The 27700-nt window shown below is 39.9% G+C and overlaps 1 protein-coding gene across 4 annotated transcripts; it reads right to left on the reverse strand.

The window, feature by feature from the left end:
- Positions 1 to 25892, reverse strand: CKAP2 (cytoskeleton associated protein 2). Of its 4 annotated transcripts, none has more exons than XM_005213627.5 (9): positions 25735 to 25869; positions 24724 to 24808; positions 12193 to 12271; positions 11211 to 12070; positions 10327 to 10531; positions 8731 to 8901; positions 6726 to 6795; positions 1715 to 1967; positions 1 to 1269 (listed from the first exon to the last, which is right to left on the reverse strand). In XM_005213627.5, exons 1-9 carry the CDS (start codon positions 25802 to 25804, stop codon positions 1014 to 1016), a joined length of 2049 nt encoding a protein of 682 aa, XP_005213684.1. In that variant the 5' UTR covers positions 25805 to 25869; the 3' UTR covers positions 1 to 1013.
- Between the last annotated feature and the right edge of the window lie 1808 nt (positions 25893 to 27700).

Raw genomic sequence — 27700 nt, forward strand, 5'->3', positions numbered from 1 at the left:
TATTGTTATATAGATGTTTTACTTTATTGTATACATATTAGATACATATTAGATACATATTAGATTTAAAAAGAATAAAAATCCTACTCTCTAGAACATGAGACAGTAAATAGAACAAAGATTGGCACTATTATATAAATGGAATCCATGAACATAAATAAGTAGTGATTTTTAACTATATTTATATTATGCAGTTTTAAAACTATCTAATCTTTTACAATGACCAAATCCTTACTTGAAACTGTAGAGTTGATAAAGGATATATGCCACTTAAGTATTAGTTTGGAGACTTACAAAACAGTTTTACTGGTGGTATTTATGTGTGAGAGGAGTCCTACTACTGTGTATGATTATCATGTTTTAGGAGACATGATTTAATGGTGAAGTTTTTATATTAACATTACAAGGAAGAAATCAGTTTTAAGTTATTAGTTATTTTAGAAATACTAAACTAGAATGACATTTATGAAATAGTATATATTCCTTCTCTAATTCCATTTTAATGGTCTATATAAACTGTTATCAAACGAAGCGATGGGGTTAAAATTTTTTTAGTATTTTAGATAGTCAAGTTAAAAAAGGAACTTAAGAAAGGAACTCAGATTTAAAGTTCCAAAGACCCATCAGCTTTGGCACGTTTTCTTTCTTACCACAAATCATTTTCCCTTAGAAATGGAGTAGTTAACTATCCTTCTTATGACCTTGGCTATAATAAAAAGAAAGCGGTTAAGAGACCACAGATGCAGCCACCGGCACTGATGGAGAGCGGCAGTGAGCAGGTAGGGACACAGGAGACCGCAGAACTGGGCGACAGAGTGAGCTAACTCGGTCTTAACAAATCACCTATCTCAGAGAAAAACTTGGTCTGTTGAGATCAACAAGGCAGGATTAACTTTCTGCCGTGAATACTTAGGTACTTGGCAACTCCTGACCTAAAGGACATGCAAAACCACAACCAACCAACCAGCCAACCACTCTTGGAATATAATATAACTCCATTCCTTATTAGAACTTCACTCCTCTTCTGTTGGGTCAGGTTCAGAGAACATTCCGCACAGGGCTGTGTTGGGGCGGCACACAAAAGCATCAGTTTCACAGCCCAACTCTGTTAACTGTTCCAGTGAAGACACGCAAGGATAATGGTCTTTTAACATATCTGGCAATTTAGAGGTCTTCTCTTGAAGACGTCGAGAACGTCTAACTGGTGTTAGAAACTTTAGCTCTTTATATGCTGAATTTGTTTCATCAAACTGCATCTTCTTTTTTACACTAAAAAAGAAAGACCCACAAAATTATTCCCATTTTCACTTCATATTTTTATACTAAATATTTATCCATGTGACTTGTCCTACAGAAAGAGGGCCTGCCAGCTCTCTGAAGTCAGGAACTTTTTCATTTCTCCCTTTGTTGTTTGTTACAACTTGTACACACTAGATACTTGAATACTAGATACTTGAATACCTATAGAATTGGCTAATTGCTCAATTCCAAAACCCACTGTTATTAGTAATACCCAGAAATTAAAGTTTTTCTTTTTTAAAATGGTAATATTTAGGAAAAAGCAAAGCAAGTACAGGTGAAATGTTCCAATCCCATTTTGTTTGAAATCTTTCTATTAACAAATAGTTCTAATCGGGAGCTTAAAGATTTCAAAATACCACATGCATGATCCCTAAGCATAAAAACAAGAGCACATTACATTTTAAAAGTTTACCTTTGCAAGTATGGTGTAGTAGACACATTATATTTAATTAAGCAACCTGCCCTAGTGTTTGTACTTGGGGTTTTAACATCACTGGTTGGGTCTTTTACTTTGTCATCTTGCTCTTTTTCACAGTCTTGAAACACATTTCTAGGAGGGTTGTTTTCCATTTCCAGTTTTCCTGATTCTAGATCAACACCTGTATCATCAGTATGGGCTTCTTGGATTTTTTCTTCGGCTGCACTAGTCTCCTCAATATTTTCTCCTACAGAGAGATTTATAGATGAAGCTTTTGTTTGAATATAAAGAATAAATTTAGAAGACAAGTTTATTTACAGTTAGCTGAATTTGCAAAATCAAAGAACCACACTGCCATCTTGTAACCATTTACTTTTTCTAAGCAGATACTAACAATTATTTACCAAATACCTAATATTTCCTATGTGTCAGGGATTACAGAAATGAATACCAAAAGGAAATCATCCACACCCTTTAAGAAGTTCACATTCTGTGGAAGAGACATGCTTTAAAATAATTAGGTGAAAAATGCTATACAGGAGGTTAAAAAAACAAAGGGTCACGAGAACCCATACAAAGAAATAACTGAATTTGCTTGAGGACAGGGAGATGGCAAAGGAAGGCTTCACAAATGACATTTACATGGGGTCTTGAAAAATGAGTACAAGACAGAAGGAAGACAATCTTGGTATGAAGCTTAAAAATGATCTACTAAGACAAAATTAAAGGGCCAGTGTGCTTAGAATATATAAATTTTAAAAAATTGCGGGATAATTGACATATAATATTTGTTTCAAGTATACAACATAATGATTTGATATTTGTATATATCGTGAAATGACGACAATACATTGTGAAATGATAACATCTGTCCCCATACAGAGTTACAAATCTTTTTTTCTTGTGATGAGGACTTCTAAAGTTTACTCTCTCAACAACTTTCAAATATGCAATACAGTGTTATTACTTCAGATACCACACTGTACTTTGCATCCCCAGGACTTACTTATTTTATAACTGGTAGTTTATATCTTTTGACCTCCCTTCACCCATTTCAGTGGGTTAGGCTGTTCTTAGACCTTCCTCTGCCTTTGGTTTGTGATACGGTCATGGTGGAGAGGTCTGACAGGATGTGGTCCACTGGAGAAGGGAATGGCAGACCACTTCAGTATTCTTGCCTTGAGAACCCCATGAACAGTATGAAAAGGCAAAATGATAGGATACTGAAAGAGGAACTCCCCAGGTCAGTAGGTGCCCATTATGCTACTGGAGATCAGTGGAGAAATAACTCCAGAAAGAATGAAGGGATGGAGCCAAAGCAAAAACAATACCCAGCTGTGGATGTGACTGGTGATAGAAGCAAGGTCCAATACTGTAAAGAGCAATATTGCATAGGAACCTGGAATGTCAGGTCCATGAATCAAGGCAAATTGGAAGTTGTCAAACAAGAGATGGCAAGAGTGAATGTCGACATTCTAGGAATCAGCAAACTAAAATGGACTGGAATGGGTGAATTTAACTCAGATGACCATTATATCTACTACTGCGGGCCGGAATCCCTCAGAAGAAATGGAGTAGCCATCATGGTCAACAAAAGAGTCCAAAATGCAGTACCTGGATGCAATCTCAAAAACGACAGAATGATCTCTGTCCGTTTCCAAGGCAAACTATTCAGTATCACAGTAATCCAAGTCTATGCCCCAACCAGTAACGCTGAAGAAGCTGAAGTTGAACGGTTCCATGAAGACCTACAAGACCTTTTAGAACTAACACCCAAAAAAGATGTCCTTTTCATTATAGGGGACTGGAATGCAAAAGTAAGAAGTCAAGAAACACCTGGAGTAACAGGCAAATTTGGCCTTGGAATACGGAATGAAGCAGGGCAAAGACTAATAGAGTTTTGCCAAGAAAATGCACTGGTCATAACAAACACCCTCTTCCAACAACACAAGAGAAGACTCTATACATGGACATCACCAGATGGTCAACACCGAAATCAGATTGATTATATTCTTTGCAGCCAAAGATGGAGAAGCTCTATACAGTCAGCAAAAACAAGACCAGGAGCTGACTGTGGCACAGACAATGAACTCCTTATTGCCAAATTCAGACTTAAATTGAAGAAAGTAGGGAAAACCACTAGATCATTCAGGTATGACCTAAATCAAATCGCTTATGATTATACAGTAGAAGTGAAAAATAGATTTAAGGGCCTAGATTTGATACATAGAGTGCCTGATGAGCTATGGAATGAGGTTCGTGACATTGTACAGGAGACGGGGATCAAGACCATCCCCACGGAAAAGAAATGCAAAAAAGCAAAATGGCTGTCTAGGGAGGCCTTACAAATAGCTGTGAAAAGAAGAGAAGCAAAAAGCAAAGGAGAAAAGGAAAGATACAAGCATCTGAATGCAGAGTTCCAAAGAATAGCAAGAAGAAATAAGAAAGCCTTCTTCAGCAATCAATGCAAAGAAATAGAGGAAAACAACAGAATGGGAAAGACTAGAGATCTCTTCAAGAAAATTAGAGATACCAAGGGAACATTTCATGCAAAGATGGGCTCGATAAAGGACAGAAATGGTATGGACCTAACAGAAGCAGAAGATATTAAGAAGAGGTGGCAAGAATACACAGAACTGTACAAAAAAGAGCTTCATGACCCAGATAATCACGATTGTGTGATCACTGACCTAGAGCCAGACATCCTGGAATGTGAAGTCAAGTGGGCCTTAGAAAGCATCACTAGGAACAAAGCTAGTGGAGGTGATGGAATTCCAGTTGAGCTATTCCAAATCCTGAAAGATGCTGTGAAAGTGCTGCACTCAATATGCCAGCAAATCTGGAAAACTCAGCAGTGGCCACAGGACTGGAAAAGGTCAGTTTTCATTCCAATCCCAAAGAAAGGCAATGCCAAAGAATGCTCAAACTACCGCACAATTGCAGTCATCTCACACGCTAGTAAAGTAATGCTCAAAATTCTCCAAGCCAGGCTTTAGCAATACGTGAACCGTGAACTTCCTGATGTTCAAGCTGGTTTTAGAAAAGGCAGAGGAACCAGAGATCAAATTGCCAACATCCACCGGATCATGGAAAAAGCAAGAGAGTTCCAGAAAAACATCTATTTCTGCTTTATTGACTATGCCAAAGCCTTTGACTGTGTGGATCACAATAAACTGTGGGAAATTCTGAAAGAGATGGGAATACCAGACCACCTGATCTACCTCTTGAGAAACCTATATGCAGGTCAGGAAGCAACAGTTAGAACTGGACATGGAACAACAGACTGGTTCCAAATAGGAAAAGGATACGTCAAGGCTGTATATTGTCACCCTGCTTATTTAACTTCTATGCAGAGTACATCATGAGAAACGCTGGACTGGAAGAAGCACAAGCTGGAATCAAGATTGCCGGGAGAAATATCAATAACCTCAGATATGCAGATGACACCACCCTTATGGCAGAAAGTGAAGAGGAACTCAAAAGCCTCTTGATGAAAGTGAAAGAGGAGAGTGAAAAAGTTGGCTTAAAGCTCAACGTTCAGAAAATGAAGATCATGGCATCCGGTCCCATCACTTCATGGGAAATAGATGGGGAAACAGTGGAAACGGTGTCAGACTTTATTTTTTTGGGCTCCAAAATCACTGCAGATGGTGACTGCAGCCATGAAATTAAAAGACGCTTACTCCTTGGAAGCAAAGTTATGACCAACCTAGATAGCATATTCAAAAGCAGAGACATTACCTTGCCAACAAAGGTTTGTCTAGTCAAGGCTATGGTTTTTCCTGTGGTCATGTATGGATGTAAGAGTTGGATTGTAAAGAAGGCTGAGAGCCGAAGAATTGATGCTTTTGAACTGTGGGGTTGGAGAAGACTCTTGAGAGTCCCTTGGACTGCAAGGAGATCCAACCAGTCCATTCTGAAGGAGATCAACCCTAGGATTTCTTTGGAAGGACTGATGCTAAAGCTGAAACTCCAGTACTTTGGCCACCTCATGGGAAGAGTTGACTCATTGGAAAAGACTCTGATGCTGGGAGGGATTGGGGGTAGGAGGAGAAGGGGACAACAGAGGATGAGATGGCTGGATGGCATCACTGACTCGATGGATGTGAGTCTGGGTGAACTCCAGGAGTTGGTGATGGACAGGGAGGCCTGGCATGCTGAGATTCATGGGGTTGCAAAGAGTTGGACACAACTGAGCGACTGAACTGAACTGAGTCTTTCCTGGTTTTTCCTTCTGTCACCCTGATCATTCCCTCTTACGTGTGGTTGTATTAGTTGCTCAGTCATGTCTGATTCTTTGCGACCCCACAGACTGTAGCTTGTCAGACTCCTCTGTCCATGGGATTCTCCAGACAAGAATACTGGAGTGGGTTGTCATTCCTTCTCCAGGGGATCTTCCTGACCCAAGGATCAAACCCAGGTCTCTGCACGGCAGGCAGATTCTTTACCATCTGAGCCACCAGGGAAGCCCATTCCCTCTTAAGCTCCTTCATTAAATACAGCCTTTAAGATCAGATCATATTCATTTCCTGTATGTCCCACTGGTACTTATTAACAGCAATCATAAATAGAAATATTCTCTGTTGAACTAAAAAATCTTTATAGAGCTCATTTAGTCAAAAAAGTGAAAGTCATGTCCAACTCTTTGCAACCCCATGGACTGTAACCTGCCAGGCTTCTGTCCATGGGATTCTCCAGGCAAGAATACTGGAGTGGGTTGCCATTCCCAACTCCAGGAGACCTTCCTGACCAAGACAGGAAAAGGAAAAGGCTTAGAGAGGTAAGGTAACTTTCACAGATACATGGTAACGATTGAACAAGATCTCCTAGTTAAGAATTATTTATACTACGTAGAGTCAATGAATTTCAGAGGTAAGTCAACAGAAGTATGAGGAAAGAACCAACTTAAATATTAAAAAAAGTTTAAAAAGATAAAAATAATTCAGCAAAGAAATTTAAAATTAAATCACAATTTACCTGAAGGAAACAAAAGAAACTAACTTACCAAATTTAAGTTTTTCTTGACTCTTCCTTGTCAGAATGTCAACAATTGTATGTCGCATCTCTTCGATGGGCTTAATTTTATTTTAATCAAGAAAGCAGACCCATATAAGTTTTATATTCTCAGACATTAACTAGGTTATCCAAGTTGAAAATATTAAAACCAGTGATTACATATTTTAAAAGAAAGCAATGGTTCTTAGACCATTTTTCTCAGAATTCTTGCTACTCAAGTTGAAAAACATAACTGTCTTTTCCAAATAAAAATGAACTTAAAGAAAAGGAAGAAAGTGAAGTTGCTCAGTCGTGTCCGACTCTTTGCGACCCCATGGACTGTAGCCCACCAGGCTTCTCTGTCCATGGGATTCTCCAGGCAAGAACACTGGAGTGGGTTGCCATTTCCTTCTCCAGGGGATCTTCCGGACCCAGGGATTGAACCCAGGTCTCCCACATTGCAGGCAGATGCTTTACCCTCTGAGCCACCAGGGTTAAGGGATAGAATTTTATCAGTTTAAAAAATTTCTGTTAATTTTTCTTAAGCCTATGGTAACTATTACTGCTTGCTTGACAGAAACAAAATGAATGAACAAGTAGCAAATTAAGACTATTAATATCTATCAAAGAGCTGATTATATTTTTTACTCTAAATTTGTATTACTTTATTCCTTTTCTCCTACATTCCAGCCCATGGTTATATTTTTGTTTCACATGCTATTAAATGCATCTTTGAAGAGTTCAAGGTAGATTAGTCTAACATTTCATTTATTCAAAAATTCAGCAGCTCAGTAACCATGCATTAAACGTCATATAGTGTAAGTACTTACTACATTCCCTTGAAGCACAGTGCCTGCTAATGGAGTATATTCAAAGTATGGTACAAAAGGGAAGCTCAGGGTCACAGTCTTAATTCTTGAATTTGGTCCTAAAGGACTCACCCATCAGGTGTTCAGTTTTCTTGTCCAGTTTTGATCCCTGTTCCCCAACTTCTGCTCTGGTCTCACATCTCTTTACTGCTTTCTCTATGAATGCCTGGCTCTAGTTTTGCATCTTAGCTATACTGTCATAAGCACCATTAAGCAACGTCCCTTCTGACTCAATGTAGTAGGGACCTAACATTCTCTTCCAGGTAAAGTTCGGTGGAATATAATTATCCTTCAGCAAAGTGCCTTACATATTTAGAGAGAATACCTGCTGAATATATGATATTTTAATTCAGGTGAAAGATCAGATAGTATTTGTTGGCTTTGCTGATACTAAAGGATATAGACCTTTCTTAAGGAAAGGCTGAAAAAGAAAAGTTTTTAAAAACTCTCTTTGTAAACAATTTCCAAGAATGCACTTCTGAGAAACTTAGCCAGAAGGAAATACATTTAGGAATATCTGCCCATAAAAACAAAAAAAACAACTAAATAAAAACTCAAGATACGACTTATTCTATAGCCCAGGGCTTTTTTGTACCAGCACAATGGGAAAAGGTAACAGATACAATATTAAACCACTGCTAATAATGTCAGACAAATTAGTTTATTGCCATTTTCTATATGTGACTGGACCAAACATATGGCATGTAAATGTGAGTCCATAAAGATAGACTTGTAAAGTGAGAGTTCTCTGGTCAGAGAGCTTGCTAACATTTTAAAAGTTAATTTAATTCCATTTGCTTTCTGTTAAATAAATACTTTTTAATACTGAAAATTCAGTCTTTCAGTAGATTTCTCCACTAGAGGATGTCCAAAATGACATGTTGTGGTAAACTATTTCTCATATCACATTTTAGGAAACACATATTTCAGCTTATATCCATTTTCTAAGGTCTGACTATCCCTAGTACATGAGCAAGCTTTAGAAGGGTGAGAAACAGCCTCTATAATATGTAATTCTGTGGTCTTTAAACATTCATTATTGCCACATAAATAAGCAAAATTGTATCAAGTTATATGTGATGTGTTCCAAAATAATTCTGAATTATTTACACTGAAATAATAATGGCCCGTAAGTTATCATCTCACCTGAGCTCCTGACAGAATGGCCTTCTCATAGATTGCGATAATACTTTCAATAGGACTTGTGAGTGATTCAATATGTGCAAGGCATATCCAATATTTAACAAGCTTTTTGGCATCTGGAATATTTTTAATCAGGTCATTTAATGTAACTAATACTTCTTCTTTTGGACACCCCTAAAACAGCAAGAAATAAAGTGAGTGATGCTGTTTAGTCTACAAACTATGAACAATTAAGTAAGCCTACTACAATCAGGATCAGTGGTAAAGAGAAAAAAAGGGTGGTAGAAAATTATTCATAAAATAGTCACCATTGTTTTCCTTACTCCAAACTTATTCTGAATAGTTAGCAAGAAGTAGATCAGTCAAGAGTCAGAAAAATGAAACCCTAGTTGAGAAAAAATTAGTAAACAAAACGGCTAACACGCTGCTCAGTCTTCACGTTTGCCCTCGTGCGTGTAATGGAGTACATCTGTTGGTGTGTGCACGCATATACACTTTTCCCGCCTCTGCCTGGTCACAGTTGTGGCTTGCAGGCTCTTCTCATTGCAGCAAGTGGGATCCAGTTCCCTGACCAGAGATGGAACCCAGGTTCTCTGCCATTGGGAGCGCAGAGTCCTAGCCACTGGACCACCAGGGGAGTCCCTATTTGTTATTACTTTACTTATAATTTTTTAACCTACCAAATGCTTATGGAACCAGCTCACTAGTTTTTTTTTTCCCCTAATTATCTTTGTCAGGTTTTAATAGTAAGATTAAAAAAATGAATCTGTAATGGCTTATGTAATTAACAGCTATATACAAGTAAGTAGTAGGGCAGAAAATTCCACAGTATCAATAAAAAACCCCAGTAGAGTAGATAGGAATAGAATCAGTTTCCCTGACCATAATTTTCACTGGCTGTCAGAACTACAAAAAGTTTAAAGATATTCATAAAGACTAGAGAAAAGGTTTTAAATCACACTCTGTATTCATCAGTCTTGCTGTGTTTAGACACTAGTGAGTGACCAAAGCAAGATTAAGGAGACATCAGGAGAAAAAAATACACACACACACACTCCAAAGTTGATTATCATACCCATAGGATTCTGGTCCAAATCATTAAATTCTACAGTTCAAGACCATGTTGGTTTAGATTAATGGGATTTGGTTTGCAAATATTTTAGTTAAATTTAATCTGTGATAATAATTTGTGTTGCTAGTCTTTGGTACAGTGTAGAATGAGTAGAAAAAATAATTTGTAAATACATTGATTGAATGTAAAAAACAGAAGTATCAGAGCAAATACCCAGCCCCAGCCTACTCTATAATAATATCTTAGAGAAATACAATATTTATAAACTCAATGGAAAAAAAATCTAAGTATCCCTTTGATTCATTTATAGGAACTCAATTAGAATGTAGCCCATTAAAGGCTAAAGAGAAACAATCTCACATTAAGTCTCCATAACACCGCTGACACATTAATTGGTCATAAAAGACTGATGATATAATTTAATGAGATAACACTGATGAAGGTAATTTGTAAGCTATAAACTTAATTTGTAAGCTATTAAGTTATAAGCTATAAAGCTGTAAACAAATATAAGATAAAGACTCTACCTCATTAATCAGGTTCAGGCATTCAGAAAATGTCTTGTTTACTTTTTCAGTAAACAGTCGTTGCTCATCTTCTTCTGCCATGGTAGTCCAGAAGGATCCAACAGGTTGTTCATTTTGTGTTTCGGGCTCAGGCCGGGTAACTGCTGAGCTCGGAGGCCGTTTCAGAATTCTTCCTTTGCCAGCTTTCCACTCACTCAGACGAGCTCTACAGTCAGAAGCAGCATATAAACATTACTGTGACACTGAGGACAGAATTCTGTCAAACACAGCGAAAGCTGAACAACACTTCCAGTCTTTAATTCTACACTAGTGGCACATATATGGTTCACCTGTTTGAAGATAAACAGGGAACATATCAATGTTAACTATATGCACAAAGACCTCAAGAATGCATTTTTAAATGGAGAGGTTATAAAACATTTCCCAATTTCATTAACCATTTTAACTCTGATTACATAAAACAACCTAATTAAACATGTTTTGGTTTGGTTTTAGTCGCTAAGTCATATCTGACTGTTTTGCGACCCCATGGACTGTAGCCCACTGGGCTCCTCTGTCCATGGGATTATCTGGGCAAGAATATTGGAGTGGGTTGCCATTTCCTTCTGCAGGGTTTCTTCCCGACCCAGGGATCAAACCTGTGTCTTCTGCATTGCAGGTGGATTCTTTACCACTGAGCCACCAGGGAAGCCCAATTAAACATACTCAAGCATATGTATACTTAGGATATACTGTTCCACAATATAAATAGGCTTAGACTGATCTACACATGAAGAGAATCCATGTACAAAAAACTTGAATACTCTAATATCAAGGAAATGATAAGCTGAATTCACAAATGAGACTCTACTGAAAATTGAGCTAATAAAATTACATCTACTTACTTTCTCTCCTCCGCAGTTTCTTTGGGCTGAGTCCATCTACTGTCAACAGCTGCTTTCACCGTAGTGTGGCTGCGCTGGCCAGCGCTTTTTGACTTTTCTATCAGTTTAGTGTTAGAAGATGAAGCAGGCCTGGCTACCATTCCAGCTGCCATGCTTTTTGATAGTGTCTTATCTCCTTTTATGTCCTGCGAAGAACTGGTCTTGATGCCAGACAAAACTGTATTTAACTCTTTCTCTCGAGGCCCTTTCTGAACTGTGACATTGGCAGACATCCTGCTGTTGCCGGGTTTCATGGCGTCCTGGGCTTTATTGTGCTGACTTCTAATAGGAGGTCGCACAAGGTGTCGGATCTGAGATGTAGTGCTCGCAAATTTAGTGGTAGACGTCATATGTGAGGCTCTATCACTTTTCACTGTTATGCTGCTGACGTCTCCAGGCTGAGGCTTTGTGGCTTTAGAGACAGTCGCTGGAAGTTTCTTGGTTGTTGCAGAACTCTCATCTTTGACTTGCAGTGGTTTTCTAAAGGAATTAATCTTAGACTGAACAATTTGGCCACGATACGCTCCAAGCACAGGTTTCTTGGGCACGTTAGCATCATGCTTTGGTTTTTCTGTAATCACTGGTTTTTTTTTACTGTTGTTTTTGAGGTGAAATGTTTGGCTTAATGTTCTATGTTGACTTTGGGGGTCATCTTTAACTGGTAACAATGGCAGAGTTTGATTATTATCCTCAGAATTAGGTGGATCCGTGGCTAGAGTTGAATTGGTTAATTCATTAGAAGGTTTTAAAGGAATACAGTTTTTTTCCACTGTTAAATTATTTTTGATCCCGGTAGGTCTACCAACATTCTCTTTATCAGCCTAAAAGAGTTATTTAAGACAAATCAGTATTTTAGAATTCCTTTCTTTCAGAAAGAGTTTAGGGAAAAAATACCTTCTTTAGGGATGAGGAAAAAGGGATGGAGAGCTACTCCATATCTTACCATTTCTGTCTTTATTTTCAGAACTTTTTTCCCTTCTTGGATCTGGCCTTCAGATGTCCTGACTCTCTGATCTCCATCACTTAAAAAAAAAAAAAAGAAAATCCACATGCTTTTAGATAATGCTTCCTTTTTGGGGGGAGGTATAAGATCATGTAACCACTCTCAGACTTGGTAGTTCTAAACTGAGACAAGAACTGAGCTGAGATTGACTTGTTCTAAGCAAAACTTTTCTTTATTGTAGGGTGATTTAAAGCGTAAACAACATGGCTAGGGAAAGTAAAGATATTTTCTTATAAGATCTTAAACCCTGCCATAATCTCATTCTAAACCATTCTCTAGTTGTTCAAACGAGTCTTCAAAAATCTTTGTTAAGCAACAGTTTCTTTGGTTAGTTTTAAGTATCTGGTACCAGACTTTCCTTGAAAAAAATTATTTTGAAACAGCTCTCCCAAAAGAAAACCAAAAATTTTCAAACATACAATTTATTAATTAATGTGGATTTTAGTTTCTAGATGGCATTGCATTTAGACTATACATCCCAAGCAAAAGGTTCTTCAAGAATTAAACCTAGGAACAAGATGGCGGATGAGTAGGTGGACGTGGAGTCTATCTCTCTCCATGGATACATCAGGAATACACCTTCAGACACAGAAGTGCATGCAGAACACCAGCTGAGAGCAGACAGGAGGACCTGACCAGCGTAAAAGAATATACAGACCCATGCAAAACTCAGTAGAATGAAGGAACTAGAGGGAAAAACAGGAGTGTTAGTTAGGACTGAGCCTGACCTAGGCGGGTGGGGGAACTGAAGCAGGGGTCTGATCCCCACACTGGGGCAACTGTCTGAGTCAGAGGAGAAACATTTAAGGCTGAGAGTGAAACAGCTGATCTGTGGCAGTCTAAATGGAATGAGACTCAGACAGTCCTTGCTGCAGCCATACATACCCCAGACAGGGCCGTAGATGCCCTGGAAGGCACAGCGGCTGGGAGCTGGAGTTTAGGGATTGTGGAGCAATCCCAGGGTGAGGGTTGCTGTTGACTGTAGAGAGATGGGTTGAGGGGATATGAGGGAGGAGACTATGGTCGGAAATGTCTGTGGAGGAAAGCCAGGCAGCCATGGAAGCAGGGCGACACTGCTGAGTCACATGTAGGGGGTGGAGCCATCACCATAGCCTCTCTCCCCCCACACACCAGAATCCACAGCAGAACAGAGAGGCTGGCCCATCAAACACCGGAGGCACTGAACTACAGACTAGGACCCCACCCAGGGTGCCCCTTTAAGTGCCTGGCGTACCGGTCTATAGAGTAGGGCCCCAGCCAGGGGGGCCCCTCTATGTGCCTGATGCACCAAACAACAGAGAAGGACCCCAGGCAAGGGAGCCCTCTAAGTGCCTGAAGGAGCAGAGCTATAGAGAAAGACTGGCCAAAGAGGCCTTCTGATTGCCAGCTACAAGAGGCTTGAGAAAAGACTCTGATAGGGCCATAACTCCTGCAACAGAGGTAGTCCATGTCGCTGCACACTTGGCACCACCAGGGTCCCCACAAGTCAAGCAGCTGCGCCACCTTCACGCTCAACTCTTACGGGGGCAGAGCTGCCACAGGCAAAAAAAGCCTTGCGTCTTTGTGCACAGGGTTGCTTTAGTAGTGTCCAACTCTGCGACTCTGTAGACTGTGGCCTTCCAGGCTTCTCTGTCACGGAGGGGTTCTCCAGGCAAGAATACTGGAGTGTATTGGCCAGTGTGGGTGGCCATACCCTTCTAGAGCACGATATTCCCTGCTGCCCTCGCTGCCAACTCCCGAGTACCTGGTGCTGCCAGAACCCCTGTGACCCATGCACTACCTCCACACCTGGCCCTCACAGGGGCAAACCCAAGTCCTCCAGGGCAGCCTCAGGAGCAAACCCCAGTGGACGACCCACATGCAGAGGTGGAAATAAAACCACAATTAAAACCCAGGGGCAATGCGGCTAAGGAAGAAGGCCCAAAACCTCCCACCAGCTGTACAAGTGGCAGATTAAATCCACAGGATCAACTATGTAGACTCTATCTACGGAATATATAAAAGGTCATTAAGAGCTCCCACAAAAGAAAACGTACTAGTTCTGATAGCTGTGGGCATTGGAGGCAAAAACACAGAGGAGTAAGACCAGGTTAGAGTCTGAGCCCACAGCAGGTGCAGGGATCAGCGCAGTGTTGGAGGGCACCCTAGGGAGGCGAGGCGGACTGTGACTCCCAGCGAGAGAAAGGACTCTGACAGCAGTGACTCAAGGAAAACATTTATTATTCTTATGTTTTGACTTGTTCTGTAGATTCTTTTGTATTTCTTTTTTCTTTTCTTCCCCCTGTGTTATAGTTGTCGATTTTATTGGCACTATGAAATCTAATTAAGCTTTTGAGCTTTTTTTTTCTTTTTCTTCTCAGTCACATTTTTTATTGCTGTGTAAACCTCTGCCTCTACATTGGGCTTTTGCAGTTCTGGGGAGTTTCCTTTTTTTTTTCTTTTCTCTTTTTAAAACTTTTTAAACCTATTATTATTTTTCCTACATTTATTCCTTTATTGGCTTTTCCTATTGTTTTTTCTTCTTGCAGTTAATCTTTAATGTATATAAATCTTCTTTATCTACCTCTGTTTAGCCTTGCATATCTATTCTTTCTTTTCCTCTCAACATATTTGTTAGTTTTATTTTCATTGCTTTATTCCCCAATTGGCACCTTGCTTTAGTTTTGTTTTCCAGTTTGTTCTTTAGATAGTTAGTTTTGTTCTGGTAGAGATAATTTTTGGTTTCCTTTGTCTGCAGGGTCAATCTGTTGTACTTTTTGTTGGACTGTTTTCATTTTGCTTATGGGTGTTTATGTGTATATTCAGCCACACTTTTTATTTTTATTATTGTTATAAACCTCTGTCTTTGCATTGGACTTTTGCAATTCTGTTGAGTTATGCTTTTTTTCTTTCTTCTTTTTTTTTTTATAATTTTAACTTAAATTTTTTAAACCTATTATTTTTTTCTACATTTATTCCTTTGTTTGCCTTTCCTACTGTTCTTTCCTGTTGCAATTAATCTTTAATACATATAAATCTTCCGCATATACCTCTATTTAACTTTGCATACCTATTCTTTCTTTTCTTTCCTCTCAACATATTTGTTAGTTTTGTTTTCATTGCTTTATTACCCACTTGACACCTTGCTTTAGTTTTGGTTTCCAGTTTGTGCTTTACTTAGTTTTATTCTTAACTGGTAAATATAATTTTTTATTTCCTTTGTTCTCTGGGTCAATCTATTGTACTTTACTTTTGTTGGACTATTTTGACTTTGCTCATGGGTGTACATGTATATTCCATTATTTTAATTATTATTTGACTGATTTTGTAACTGCCATTTGTCTGGAGTTCATCTTTGGTCCCTCGTTTTTGGATATTTGTTTTAATCTCACTTAATGCCATAACAAACCATTTGTAGAAGCTTTGATCCTGACCAGAGATCAAGCCTTGAGCCTTTAGAGTGGGAACACTGACCCCCAGACCCTAGACTACCAGAGAACTAACCTTCAGTTCAGTTCAGTCGCTCAGTCGTGTCTGACTCTTTGCGACCCCATGAATCACAGCACACCAGGCCTCCCTGTCCATCACCAACTCCTGGAGTTCACTCAGACTCATGTCCATCGAGTTGGTGATGCCATCCAGCCATCTCATCCTCTGTCGTACCCTTCTCCTCCTACCCCCAATCCCTCCCAGCATCAGAGTCTTTTCCAATGAGTCAACTTTTCACACGAGGTGGCGAAAGTACTGGAGTTTCAGCTTTAGCATCATTCCTTCCAAAGAACACCCAGGGCTGATCTCCTTTCTTCAGTTCAGTTCAGTTCAGTCGCTCAGTCGTGTCCAACTCTAGTATCAGACAGTGAGAACTCACACAAAGGAAACCACTTGAATACAATTCCCGGCATCACCCAACCAACAGTAGCACACTGTGCAGGAGGCCTCATCTAAACAACAAACAAAACAAAAATACAAACCCAATCATCAGCAGACAGGATTACCACCTCACTCAGCCTTGCCCATCAGAGGAAAAACAAAGACTCAGCACAAATCTCACCCTATAAGAAGCTTACACAAACCACTGGACCAACCTTAGGAGAGCAGAAACCAAAAGGAAGAAAGAATTCAACCCTGAAGCCTGGGAAAAGGAGACCTCAAACACAATAAGTTAAAAAAAAATAATGAAAAGGCAGAGAAATACTACACAAATAAAAGAACAAACTAGAAACACATTAGTCCAAATAAATTAAGAGGAGATAGGCAAGCTACCTGAAAAAGAATTCAGAATAATGATAATAAAGATGATCAAAAAACAAAATGGAGAAAATGCAAAAATCAATTAACAAAGACCTAGAAGAATTAAAGAATAAACATACAAACAACACAATTAATGAAATTTAAAATACTCTAGAAGGAATAATAGCAGAAGAACGAATCAGTGAGCTAGAAGATAAAATGGTGGAAATAACTTCTGAAAAGAACTGATATTCTCAGAGACATCTGGGACAATATCAAACGTACCAACAATTCAAAGAATTATATGGGTCCCAGAAGAAGAGAAAAAGAAAGGGTATGAGAAAATTTTTGAAGAGATTATAGTTGAAAATTTCCCCAACATGGAAAAAGAAATAGTTAATCAAGTCCAAGAGGCATAAAGAGTCTCATACAGGATAAACCCAAGGAGGAATATGCCAAGACACACACTAATTAAACTAACAAAGACTAAACACAAAGAAAGAATATTAAAAGCAGCAAGAGAGAAGCAACAAGTAACATACAAGGGAAACCCCATACATTTAACAGCTGATCTTTCAGCAGAAACTGTGCAGGCCAGAAGGGAATGGCAGGATATATTTAAAGTACTGAAAGGGAAAAAGAAAAATCTACAACCAAGATTACTGTATCTGGCAAAGATCTCATTCAAAATTGATGGAGAAATAAAAAGTTTCTCAGACAAGCAAAAGTTAAGAGAATTCAGTACCACCAAACCAGCTTTACAACAAATGTTAAAGGGGCTTATGTAGTCAAGAAATACAAGAAAAAGAAAAAGATCTACAAAATCAACCCCAAACAATTAAGCAAATGGCAATAGGGACATATGTATCAATAATTACTTTAAATGTAAATGGATTAAATGCTCCAACCAAAAGACACAGACTGGCTGAATGGATACAAAAACAAGACCCATACAAATGCTGTCTACAAGAAACCCACTTCAGACCTAAAGACACATATAGACTGAAAGTGAGAGGATGGGAAAATATATTCCATGCAAATGGGAAGCAAAAGAAAGCTGGAGTAGCAATCCTCATATCAGACAAAACAGACTTTAAAATAAAGAAGATTACAAGAAATAAGGAAGGACACTGCATAATGATCAAAGGATCAATCCAAAAGGAAGACATAACAATTGTAAATATCTATGCACCCAACATAGGAGCACGTCAGTACATAAGACAAACACTAATAGACACAAAAGGAGAAATGGACAGTAACACAATAATAGTAGGAGACTTCCCACTCACACCAATGGAGAGATCATCAAAACAGAAAATTAATAAGAAAACAGAAGTCTTAAATGATACATAAGATGAGATGGATCTCATTAATATCTTCAGGACATTCCATCCAAATGCAGAAGAATACACCTTCTTCTCAAGTGCACATGCAACATTCTCCAGAATAGACCACGTTTTGGGTCACAAATCAAACCTCAATAAATTTAAGAAAACTGAAGTCGTAGCAAGCATCTTCTCCAATCACAATGCTATGAGACTAGATATCAATTACAAGAAAAAAACTGTAAGAAACACAAACACATGGAGACTAAACAACACGTTTCTAAATAACCAACAGGTTCCTGAAGAAATCAAAAAATTTCTAGAAACAAATGACAATGAAAACACAAATCAAAACCTATGGGAGCAGCTTTTGCTGAAGTTCTAAGAGGGAAGTTTATAGCAATACAATCCTACCTCAAGAAACAAGAAAAACATTGAATAGACAACCTAACTTTACACCTAAAACAACTGGAAAAATAAGAACAAAAACCCCCAAAAATTAGTAGAAGGAAAGAAACATAAAGATCTGAGCAGAAATAAATGAAAAAGAAATGAAAGAAACAATAGTAAAGATTAATAAAACTAAAAGCTGGTTCTTTGAGAAAATAAACAAAATTGACAAACCTTTAGCCAGACTCATCAAGAAAAAAAGAGAAGAATCAAATCAACACATTAGAAATGAAAAAGGAGAGGTTAAAACAGACAATGCAGAAATACAAAGGATTATAAGAGACTATTATGAACAACAATATGGCAATAAAATGGATAACCTGGAAGAAATGGACAGATTCTTAGAAAAGTTCAATCTTCAGGACTGAACCAGGAAGAAATAGAAATTATGAACAACCCAATTACAAGCACTGAAATTGAGGCTGTGATAAAAAATCTTCCAAAAAACAAAAGCCCAGGATCAGATGGCTTCACAGAATTCTATCAAACATTTTGAGACGAGCTAATGCCTATCCTTCCAAACGCTTTCAAAACATTGCAGAGGAAGGAACACTTCCAAACTCAATTCTATGAGGCCACCATCACCCTGAAAACCAAAACCAGACAAAGACAACGCAAAAAAAGAAAACTACAGGCCAATATCACTGATGAACACAGATGCACAAATCCTCAGCAAAACTTCAGCAAACAGAATTCAGCAACACATCAAAAAGCTCATACCCCATGATCAAGTTGGGTTTATTCCAGGAATGCAAGGATTCTTCAATATACGCAAATCAAACAATGTGATATACCATATTAACAAACTGAAAGATAAAAACCATATGATAATCTCAATAGATGCAGAAAAAGCCTTTGAAAAAATTCAGCACCCATTTATGGTTAAAACTCTTCAAAAAAATGGGCATAGAAGGAACCTACCTCAACATAGTAAAGGCCATACATGATTAGCCTACAGCAAGCATTATTCTCAATGATGAAAAACTGAAAGCATTGCCCCTAAGATCAGGAACAAGACAAGGGTGTCCACTTTCACCACTATTATTGAACATAGTTTGGAAGTCCTAGCTACAGCAATCAGAGAAGAAAAAGAAATAAAAGGAATCCAGATCAGATAAGAAGAAGTAAAGCTCTCACTGTTTACAGAAGACATGATACTATACATAGAAAACCCTAAAGATAGTATCAGAAAATTACTAGAGCTAATCAGTGAATTTAGCAAAGTTGCAGGATACAAAATCGATACAAAGAAGTGACTTGCATTTCTATATACTAACAGTGAAAAATCAGACAGAGAAATTAAGGAATCAATCCCAATCACCATTGCAACAAAAAGAATTAAATATCTAGGAACAAACTTACATAAGGAGACAAAAGAACTGTACACAGAAAATTATAAGACACTGATGAAAGAAATCCAAGATGACATAAGCAGATGGAGAGATACTCCATGTTCCTGGGTAGGAAGAATAAATATTGTGAAAATGACTATACTACCAAATGCAATCTACAGATTCAGTGTGATTCCTATCAAATTACCAATGGCATTTTCCACAGAACTAGAACAAAACATTTCACAATTCATATGGAAACACAAAAGACCCTGAATAGCTGAAGTAGTCTTGAGAAAGAAGAATGAAGCTGGAGGAATCAACCTTCCTGACTTCAGATTATACTACAAAGCTACAGTCATCAAGACTGTATGGGACTGGCACAAAAACAGAAATATAGACAAAATGGAACAAGATAGAAAGCCCAGAAATAAACCCATGCACCTATGGGTACCTTATTTTTGACAAAGGAGGCAAGAATACACAGTGGGGAAAGACAACCTCTTCAGTAAATGGTGCTGGGAAAACTGGACAGCTACACGTCAAAGAATAAAATTAGAACACTTCCTAACACCATACACAAAGATAAACTCAAAATGGATTAAAGACCTAAATCCAAGACCAGAAACTATAAAACTTTTAGAGGAAAATGTAGAATACTTGATGACATAAATCAAAGCAAGATCCTCTATAACCTACCTCCTAGGGTAAAGGAAATAAAAACAAAAGTAAACAAGTGGGACCTCATTAAACTTAAAAGCTTTTGCACAGCAAAGGAAACTATAAGCAAGGTGAAAAGACAACCCTCAGAATGGGAGAAAATAAAAGTAAATGAAACAACTGACAAAGGATTAATTTCCAAAATATACAAGCAGCTCATATAACTCAATACCAGAAAAACAAACAACTCAATCAAAAAGTGGGGAAAAGACCTAAACAGACATTTCTCCAAAGAAGACATACAGATGGCTAACAGACACATGAAAAGATGCTCAACATCGCTCATTATTAGAGAAATGCAAATCAAAACCACAACCTCAGACCAGTCAGAATGGCCATCATCAAAAAGTCTACAAACAATAAATACTGGAAAGGGTGTGGAGAAAAGGGAATGCTCTTGCACTGTTGGTGGGAATGTAAATTGATATAGCCACTATGGAAGACAGTATGGAGACTCCTTAAAAAACTATGAATAAAACCACTATATGACCCAGCAATCCCACTCCTGGCATACACCCTGAGGCAACCAAAATTGAAAAAGACACATGTATCCCACTGTTCACTGCAGCACTATATACAATAGCTAGAACATGGTGGCAACCTAGATGTCTATCAACAGATGAATGGATAAAGAAGTTGTGGTACATATACACAATGGAATATTCAAAGTTCAGTTCAGTCGCTCAGTCGTGTCCAACTCTTTGCGATCCCACGAATCGCAGCACGCCAGGCCTCCCTGTCCATCACCAACTCCCGGAGTTCACTCAGACTCACGTCCATCGACTCAGTGATGCCATCCAGCCATCTCATCCTCTGTCGTCCCCTTCTCCTCCTGCCCCCAATCCCTCCCAGAATCAGAGTTTTCCAATGAGTCAACTCTTCGCATGAGGTGGCCAAAGTATTGGAGTTTCAGCTTCAGCATCAGTCCTTCCAATGAACACCCAGGACTGATCTCCTTCAGAATGGATCGGTTGGATCTCCTTGCAGTCCAAGGGACTCTCAAGAGTCTTCTCCAACACCACAGTTCAAAAGCATCAATTCTTCGGCGCTCAGCCTTTTTCACAGTCCAACTCTCACATCCATACATGACTACTGGAAAAACCATAGCGTTGACTAGACGGACCTTTGTTGGCAAAGTAATGTCTCTACTTTTCAAAATGCTATCTAGGTTGGTTTTAACTTTCCTTCCAAGGAGTAAGCATTTTTTAATTTCATGGCTGCAGTCACCATCTGCAGTGATTTTGGAGCCCCCCAAAATAAAGTCTGACACTGTTTCCACTGTTTCCCCATCATTACTTAGCCATAAAATGGAACGCATTTGAGTCAGTTCTGATAAGGTGGATGAACCTAGAACCTATTATACAGAGTGAAGTGAGTCAGAAAGAGAAAGATAAGTATCATATTCCAATGCATGTATACAGAATCTAGAAAAATGGTACTGAAGAATTTATTTACAGGGCAGCAACGGGACTTCCCTAGTGGCTCAGAGGCTAAAACGTCTGCCTGCAATGCGGGAGACCCGGGTTCAATCCCTGGGTTGGGAAGAGCCCCTGGAGAAGGAAATGGCAACCCACTCCAGTATTCTTGCCTGGAGAATCCCATGGACGGAGGATCCTGGTGGGCTATAGTCCACGGGGTCGCAAAGAGTAGGACACAACTGACCGACTTCACTAACGGAGACATAGAGAAAAGACTTATGGACACGGGGAGAGGAGAGGAGAAGAGAGGGTTAGATGTATGGAAAGAATAACATGGAAACTTATATTAGCATATGTAAACAGCCAATGGAAATTTGCTGTATGGCTCAGGAAACTCGAACAGGGGCTCTGTATCAACCTAGAGGGGTGGGATGCAGAGGGAGACGGGAGGGAGGTTTCAAAAGGTAAGGGATATATGTGTACCTATGGCTGATTCATGTTGAGGTCTGACAGAAAACAACAAAATTCTATAAAGCAATTACTCTTCAATTTAAAAAAAAAAAAGAAGAAGAATTAAACCCAAACTTCTTTTTACAGAGATAGGTTAGTTAGTACAGGCCATGAGACCCTCTTAGCAAGTGATTTCGTATTCTGTGAACAAAGTGGGGAAAAAAGGGTCAGTTGGACATGCCTTTGATTCTAAGTCAGATTTCAACTTCATAGATACAAAAATGTGAACAAAATGTATATTTTAGGGTCAACAGAGTTTGAGAGCTCTATAGTTTAGAATGTTCTTCCCGTTGTGTATAAGAGTACTCTAAACCCCATAACCCAGTTGGATCCCTTATTTAAATAAGTACTTGAGAGTCACAGTCACATTTGAATTAATGTTCTTTCTCTGCTTTCCCTCTATTAATTTCATTCCACCTCAAAGTCTTAAATAAATACCATCTACACACTGACAACTTGCAAGTTTTTATCTCTAGTCCAATTCTCACCCCCGGAACTTCAGACACATCACTGTTTGGCATCTCCACTTAGATGTCTTCTTGCTACCTCAAACTTATCATGGTCAAACAGAGCTCTGGATTCTCCCACTCTTCCCTCACGCTTCCCATCTCAATATACAGGATCACCATCCACCCAGTTATTCAAATCAAAAGTCTAGGATCATCTTTTTGTCTTGAACAAAAAAATTGGGATTTGTAAAGAAAATGTTTATTCTAAAGTAAAGAAACTATATATGCAAGTCAGGAAGAAACAGAACTGGACATGGAACCACAGACTGGTTCCAAATAGGAAAAGGAGTACGTCAAGGCAGTATATTGTCACCCTGCTTATTTAACTTCTATGCAGAGTCCATCATGAGAAACGCTAGGCTGGAAGAAACACAAGCTGGAATCAAGATTGCCAGGAAAAATATCAATAACCTCAGATATGCAGATGACACCACTCTTATGGCAGAAAGTGAAGAGGAACTAAAAAGCCTCTTGATGAAAGTGAAAGAGGAGAGTGAAAAAGTTGGCTTAAAGCTCAACATTCTGAAAACTAAGATCATGGCATCTGGTCCCATCACTTCATGGGAAATAGATGGGGAAACAGTGGAAACAGTGTCAGACTATTTTTCTGGGCTCCAAAATCACTGCAGATGGTGATTGCAGCCATGAAATTAAAAGACACTTACGCTTTGGAAGGAAAGTTATGACCAACCTAGATAGCATATTGAAAAGCAGAGACATTACTTTGCCAACAAAGGTCCGTCTAGTCAAGGCTATGGTTTTTCCAGTGGTCATGTATGGATGTGAGAGTTGGACTGTGAAGAAAGCTAAGCGCCGAAGAATTGATACTTTTGAACTGTGGTGTTGGAGAAGACTCTTGAGAGTCCCTTGAACTGCAAGGAGATCCAATCAGTCCATTCTAAAGGAGATCAGTCCTGGGTGTTCATTGGAAGGACTGATGCTGAAGCTGAAACTCCAATACTTTGGCCACCTCATGCGAAGAGTTGACTCATTGGAAAAGACTCTGATGCTGGGAGGGATTGGGGGCAGAAGTAGAAGGGGATGACAGAGGATGAGATGGCTAGATGGCGTCACTGACTCGACGGACGTGAGTTTGAGTGAACTCCGGGAGTTGGTGATAGACAGGGAGGCCTGGCGTGCTGTGATTCATGGGGTCACAAAAAGTCGGACACGACTGAGCAACTGAACTGAAAGAAACTAATTAATGTAAAAAATATATATTTTTTAATTTTTATTTGGGAACAATGCCAAACTTATATAAAGTTGCAAAATTATAAATAATTTAAAGAATATGCATATATTCTTTACCCAGATTTGCCTGTTAACATTTTATCTCATTTGCAATATCATTTGCACTCTTTCTGAACGTATCTATGTGTAGAATATATACAACTTTTTACCTGAACCTTTCAAGTTAAGTTATATACATGATGGCTCTTTACCACTAAATGATTTGATGTTTATTTCCTAAAAACAGGAATTTTATATACTCACAGAACAGTTATCAAATTCATAAGTTTACTTTGATTTACCACCTTATTGTTCACAGTTGAAAACTGAGCTAATAATGTCCTTCACAGTATTTCCTTTTCCACTATCAAACACAGTATAAGGGTCAGGTATTGAACTTAGCTGTCATATCTCTTTAGCCTCCTTTAACCTGGATATTCAGGATCATCTCTGACTCTATTTTTTCTTTTATATCCCACAGCTAATCCATCACCAAGTCCTGCCAGCTCTATCTCCTAAATATAAGCAGAAGTTTCCACCCTGGAGAAGGGTATGAAGCATTCATCAAGACAAACTATATCAATAAATACAGTACCTATTATAAAGAAATGCAAATTAAAATACTGGATTAAATAAAATGTTATTAAAATTCATTTCCTTTAAAAAATGTGGCCACTAGAAAATTTTAAATTACACATGTGGCTCACATTACATCTTTACTGGACAGCTCTAATTTGACAAATGTGAATTGAAAAAAATTTGACCTCACCTGAGTAACATCTGATTTTCCTGTTTGCATGCAAAGGAAGTTTTTCTTTTTAACAGATGCTCCTTGAGTTTTTGTCTTCTTTGCTCTAAATAACAAAAGAGCTACAGGTCAGCATCAGCTACAATAACACCAAATAAAATACTGATTTAACTTCGAAAAATATTCTACTTGAGATCACATACTGTCTATAACCGAAAATTTCCCATTTCAATACTGCCTTTGAGAAATAATAATATTTTTAAATGACTGTTACTATACCTGGTCCCCATAACCACTCTGTACAAGAATAACATTCCCTACTGTCCGAAAGTGAAGTCTGGAGAGCATCACTGTCGACATACAGTTCCCGAAAGCCAAGTTTCAAGAGCTAAATGGTAGAGATGAGACACCTGACTCCAAGTTCTAATTTACCAGAAGTGGGTGAGAATTTGTTTTCCCATCCATAGGCCAAGAAACAGCTATTATTTCTGAAGATCCGGACAACCCGGACAACAGATTTCTCTGAACTCGAAGGGAACATGCGTTCAATCTGAAGCATCAAACGCGCACACCCTTCTCTGCAGAAAAGAACTCCCGACTCCGGAGGTGGGAGGGGCCTGCGCAGGCGCAGCTCACCCGGGCGGGCGCGGCCCCGCCCCCGCGGGCCCGGAGCCCTGCACACTCGCTCCTACCTCGCCCCCGGCTAAACGGATTCTCTCACCTGAGGCGCGTCTCCCCCCGCCAGCGTGTCTCGACCGCACGCAAGGCGTTCAATCCGTACACTAACACCACACAGCGGGCACCACTCCGATTGTCCCGTTCATAAACGCCGAGAACGCGGCCGCGAGAGGCCAAGCGCCCCGTGCGGGCTTCTCACACAACCGTACCGGGGTTGGGGGCGGGGGAAGCCGGTCTGCGGCCCCGCGGCCCTGACGGCCTTGCCCGAGCCATCCCGCGCCCGCGGGCGCCCCGGCCCCTCAGGCAAACGATCCACCGTCCGGCTCGCGCCACTCCCGCCACCGCGGGCCTCACCTCTGAATGCGGACTGGGTCCTCTGACTCGGGTTCAGCTGCAGGTCCTGGGGGATGGCTGGGGTGCTCATCACAGCTCGGGGAAGCAGGGTACGCGTCTCTGGCGTAAACTTCCTCCGGACGCCGCTGCTCTTCTCTGCCTCTGGGCGCGCGGGCTCTGCCTTAGACAGCGCGGCCGCCCATTGGTGCTCGGCGTGAATTGAACGAGCCAATGGGCATAGAGGGGCGGGGCCTGAGCTACGGTTGCAGAGGCGGGGCTTGCGACTCCTGACTTCGGTTAGGACCGCTCTGGACTGAGTCCGTGGGTTTTCAAACTTAAACAGCGTGCTTGGGCTTGGGCTTGGACTTGGACTTGGTCATGTGAGAGGAGTCGGCCTGCTACGTCTCTGCTCAGTAGCAGATAGATCTCTTCTTTAGACTCTCACACTGCATTGACGAAGGCAGAGGAGAAAAGTGTTGTCTGGTGTGTTTCAGTTCAGTTCAGTTCAGTCGCTCAGTCGTGTCCTCTTTGCGACCCCATGAACTGCAGCACTGGGATTTCTTTGGAAGGAATGATGCTAAAGCTGAAACTCCAGTACTTTGGCCACCTCATGCGAAGAGTTGACTCATTGGAAAAGACTCTGATGCTGGGAGGGATTGGGGGCAGGAGGAGAAGGGGACGACAGAGGATGAGATGGCTGACTTGATGGACGTGAGTCTGAGAGAACTCCGGGAGTTGGTGATGGACAGGGAGGCCTGGCGTGCTGTGATTCATGGGGTCGCAAAGAGTCGGACACGACTGAGCGACTGATCTGATCTGATCTGATCCTCATTTTAAACTTTTCTCTTCCTCTCCTCTTTTTCGCATCTGATAATTGTGTAGTACAGAGGAAAAAATGAAAGAAAAGTGTTAGTCGTTCAGTTCAGTCGCTCAGTCTTGTCCGATTCTTTGCGACCCCATGAATCGCAGCACGCCAGGCCTCCCTGTCCATCACCAACTCCCGGAGTTCACTCAGACTCACGTCCATCAAGTCAGTGATGCCATCCAGCCATCTCATCCTCTGTCGTCCCCTTCTCGTCTCCCCAATCCCTCCCAGCATCAGAGTCTTTTCCAATGAGTCAACTCTTCGCATGAGGTGGCCAAAGTATTGGAGTTTCAGCTTTAGCATCATTCCCTACAAAGAAATCCCAGGGCTGATCTCCTTCAGAATGGACTGGCTGGATCTCCTTGCAGTCCAAGGGACTCTCAAGAGTCTTCTCCAACACCACACTTCAAAAGCATCAATACTTCGGCGCTCAGCCTTCTTCACAGTCCAACTCTCATATCCATACATGACCACAGGAAAAACCATAGCGTTGACTAGACGAACCTTTGTTGGCAAAGTAATGTCTCTGCTTTTCAATATGCTATCTAGGTTGGTCATAACTTTCCTTCCAAGGAGTAAGCGTCTTTTAATTTCATGGCTGCAATCACCATCTGCAGCGATTTTGGAGCCCAGAAAAATAAAGTCTGACACTGTTTCCACTGTTTCCCCATCTATTTCCCATGAAGTGATGGGACGACATGCCATGATCTTTGTTTTCTGAATGTTGAGCTTTAAGCCAACTTTTTCACTCTCCACTTTCACTTTCATCAAGAGGCTTTTGAGTTCCTCTTCACTTTCTGCCATAAGGGTGGTGTCATTTGCATATCTGAGGTTATAGATATTTTTCCTGGCAATCTTGATTCCAGCTTGTGTTTCTTCCAGCCTAGCGTTTCTCATGATGGACTCTGAATAGAAGTTAAATAAGCAGGGTGACAATATACTGCCTTGACGTACTCCTTTTCCTATTTGGAACCAGTCTGTTGTTTCATGTCCAGTTCTAACTGTTGCTTCCTGACCTGCATATAGGTTTCTCAAGAGGCAGGTCAGGTGGTCTGGTGTGCCCATCTCTTTCAGAATTTTCCACAGTTTATTGTGATCCACACAGTCAAAGGCTTTGGCATA

The sequence above is a fragment of the Bos taurus genome, chromosome 12 (genome assembly GCF_002263795.3).
Source record: "Bos taurus isolate L1 Dominette 01449 registration number 42190680 breed Hereford chromosome 12, ARS-UCD2.0, whole genome shotgun sequence".
In the NCBI taxonomy this organism is placed as follows: Eukaryota; Metazoa; Chordata; class Mammalia; order Artiodactyla; family Bovidae; genus Bos; species Bos taurus.

Coding starts and splice junctions, on each gene's coding strand:
- CKAP2 (XM_010810702.4), bottom strand. CDS start 25,261: ATGCTTCAGATTGAACGCATGTTCCCTTCGAGTTCAGAGAAATCTGTT. Junction 1,968..6,725: donor TCAAGAAAAACTTAAATTTG/GTAAGTTAGTTT, acceptor ATCTCTCTGTAG/GAGAAAATATTGAGGAGACT. Junction 1,270..1,714: donor ACTACACCATACTTGCAAAG/GTAAACTTTTAA, acceptor TTTCTTTTTTAG/TGTAAAAAAGAAGATGCAGT.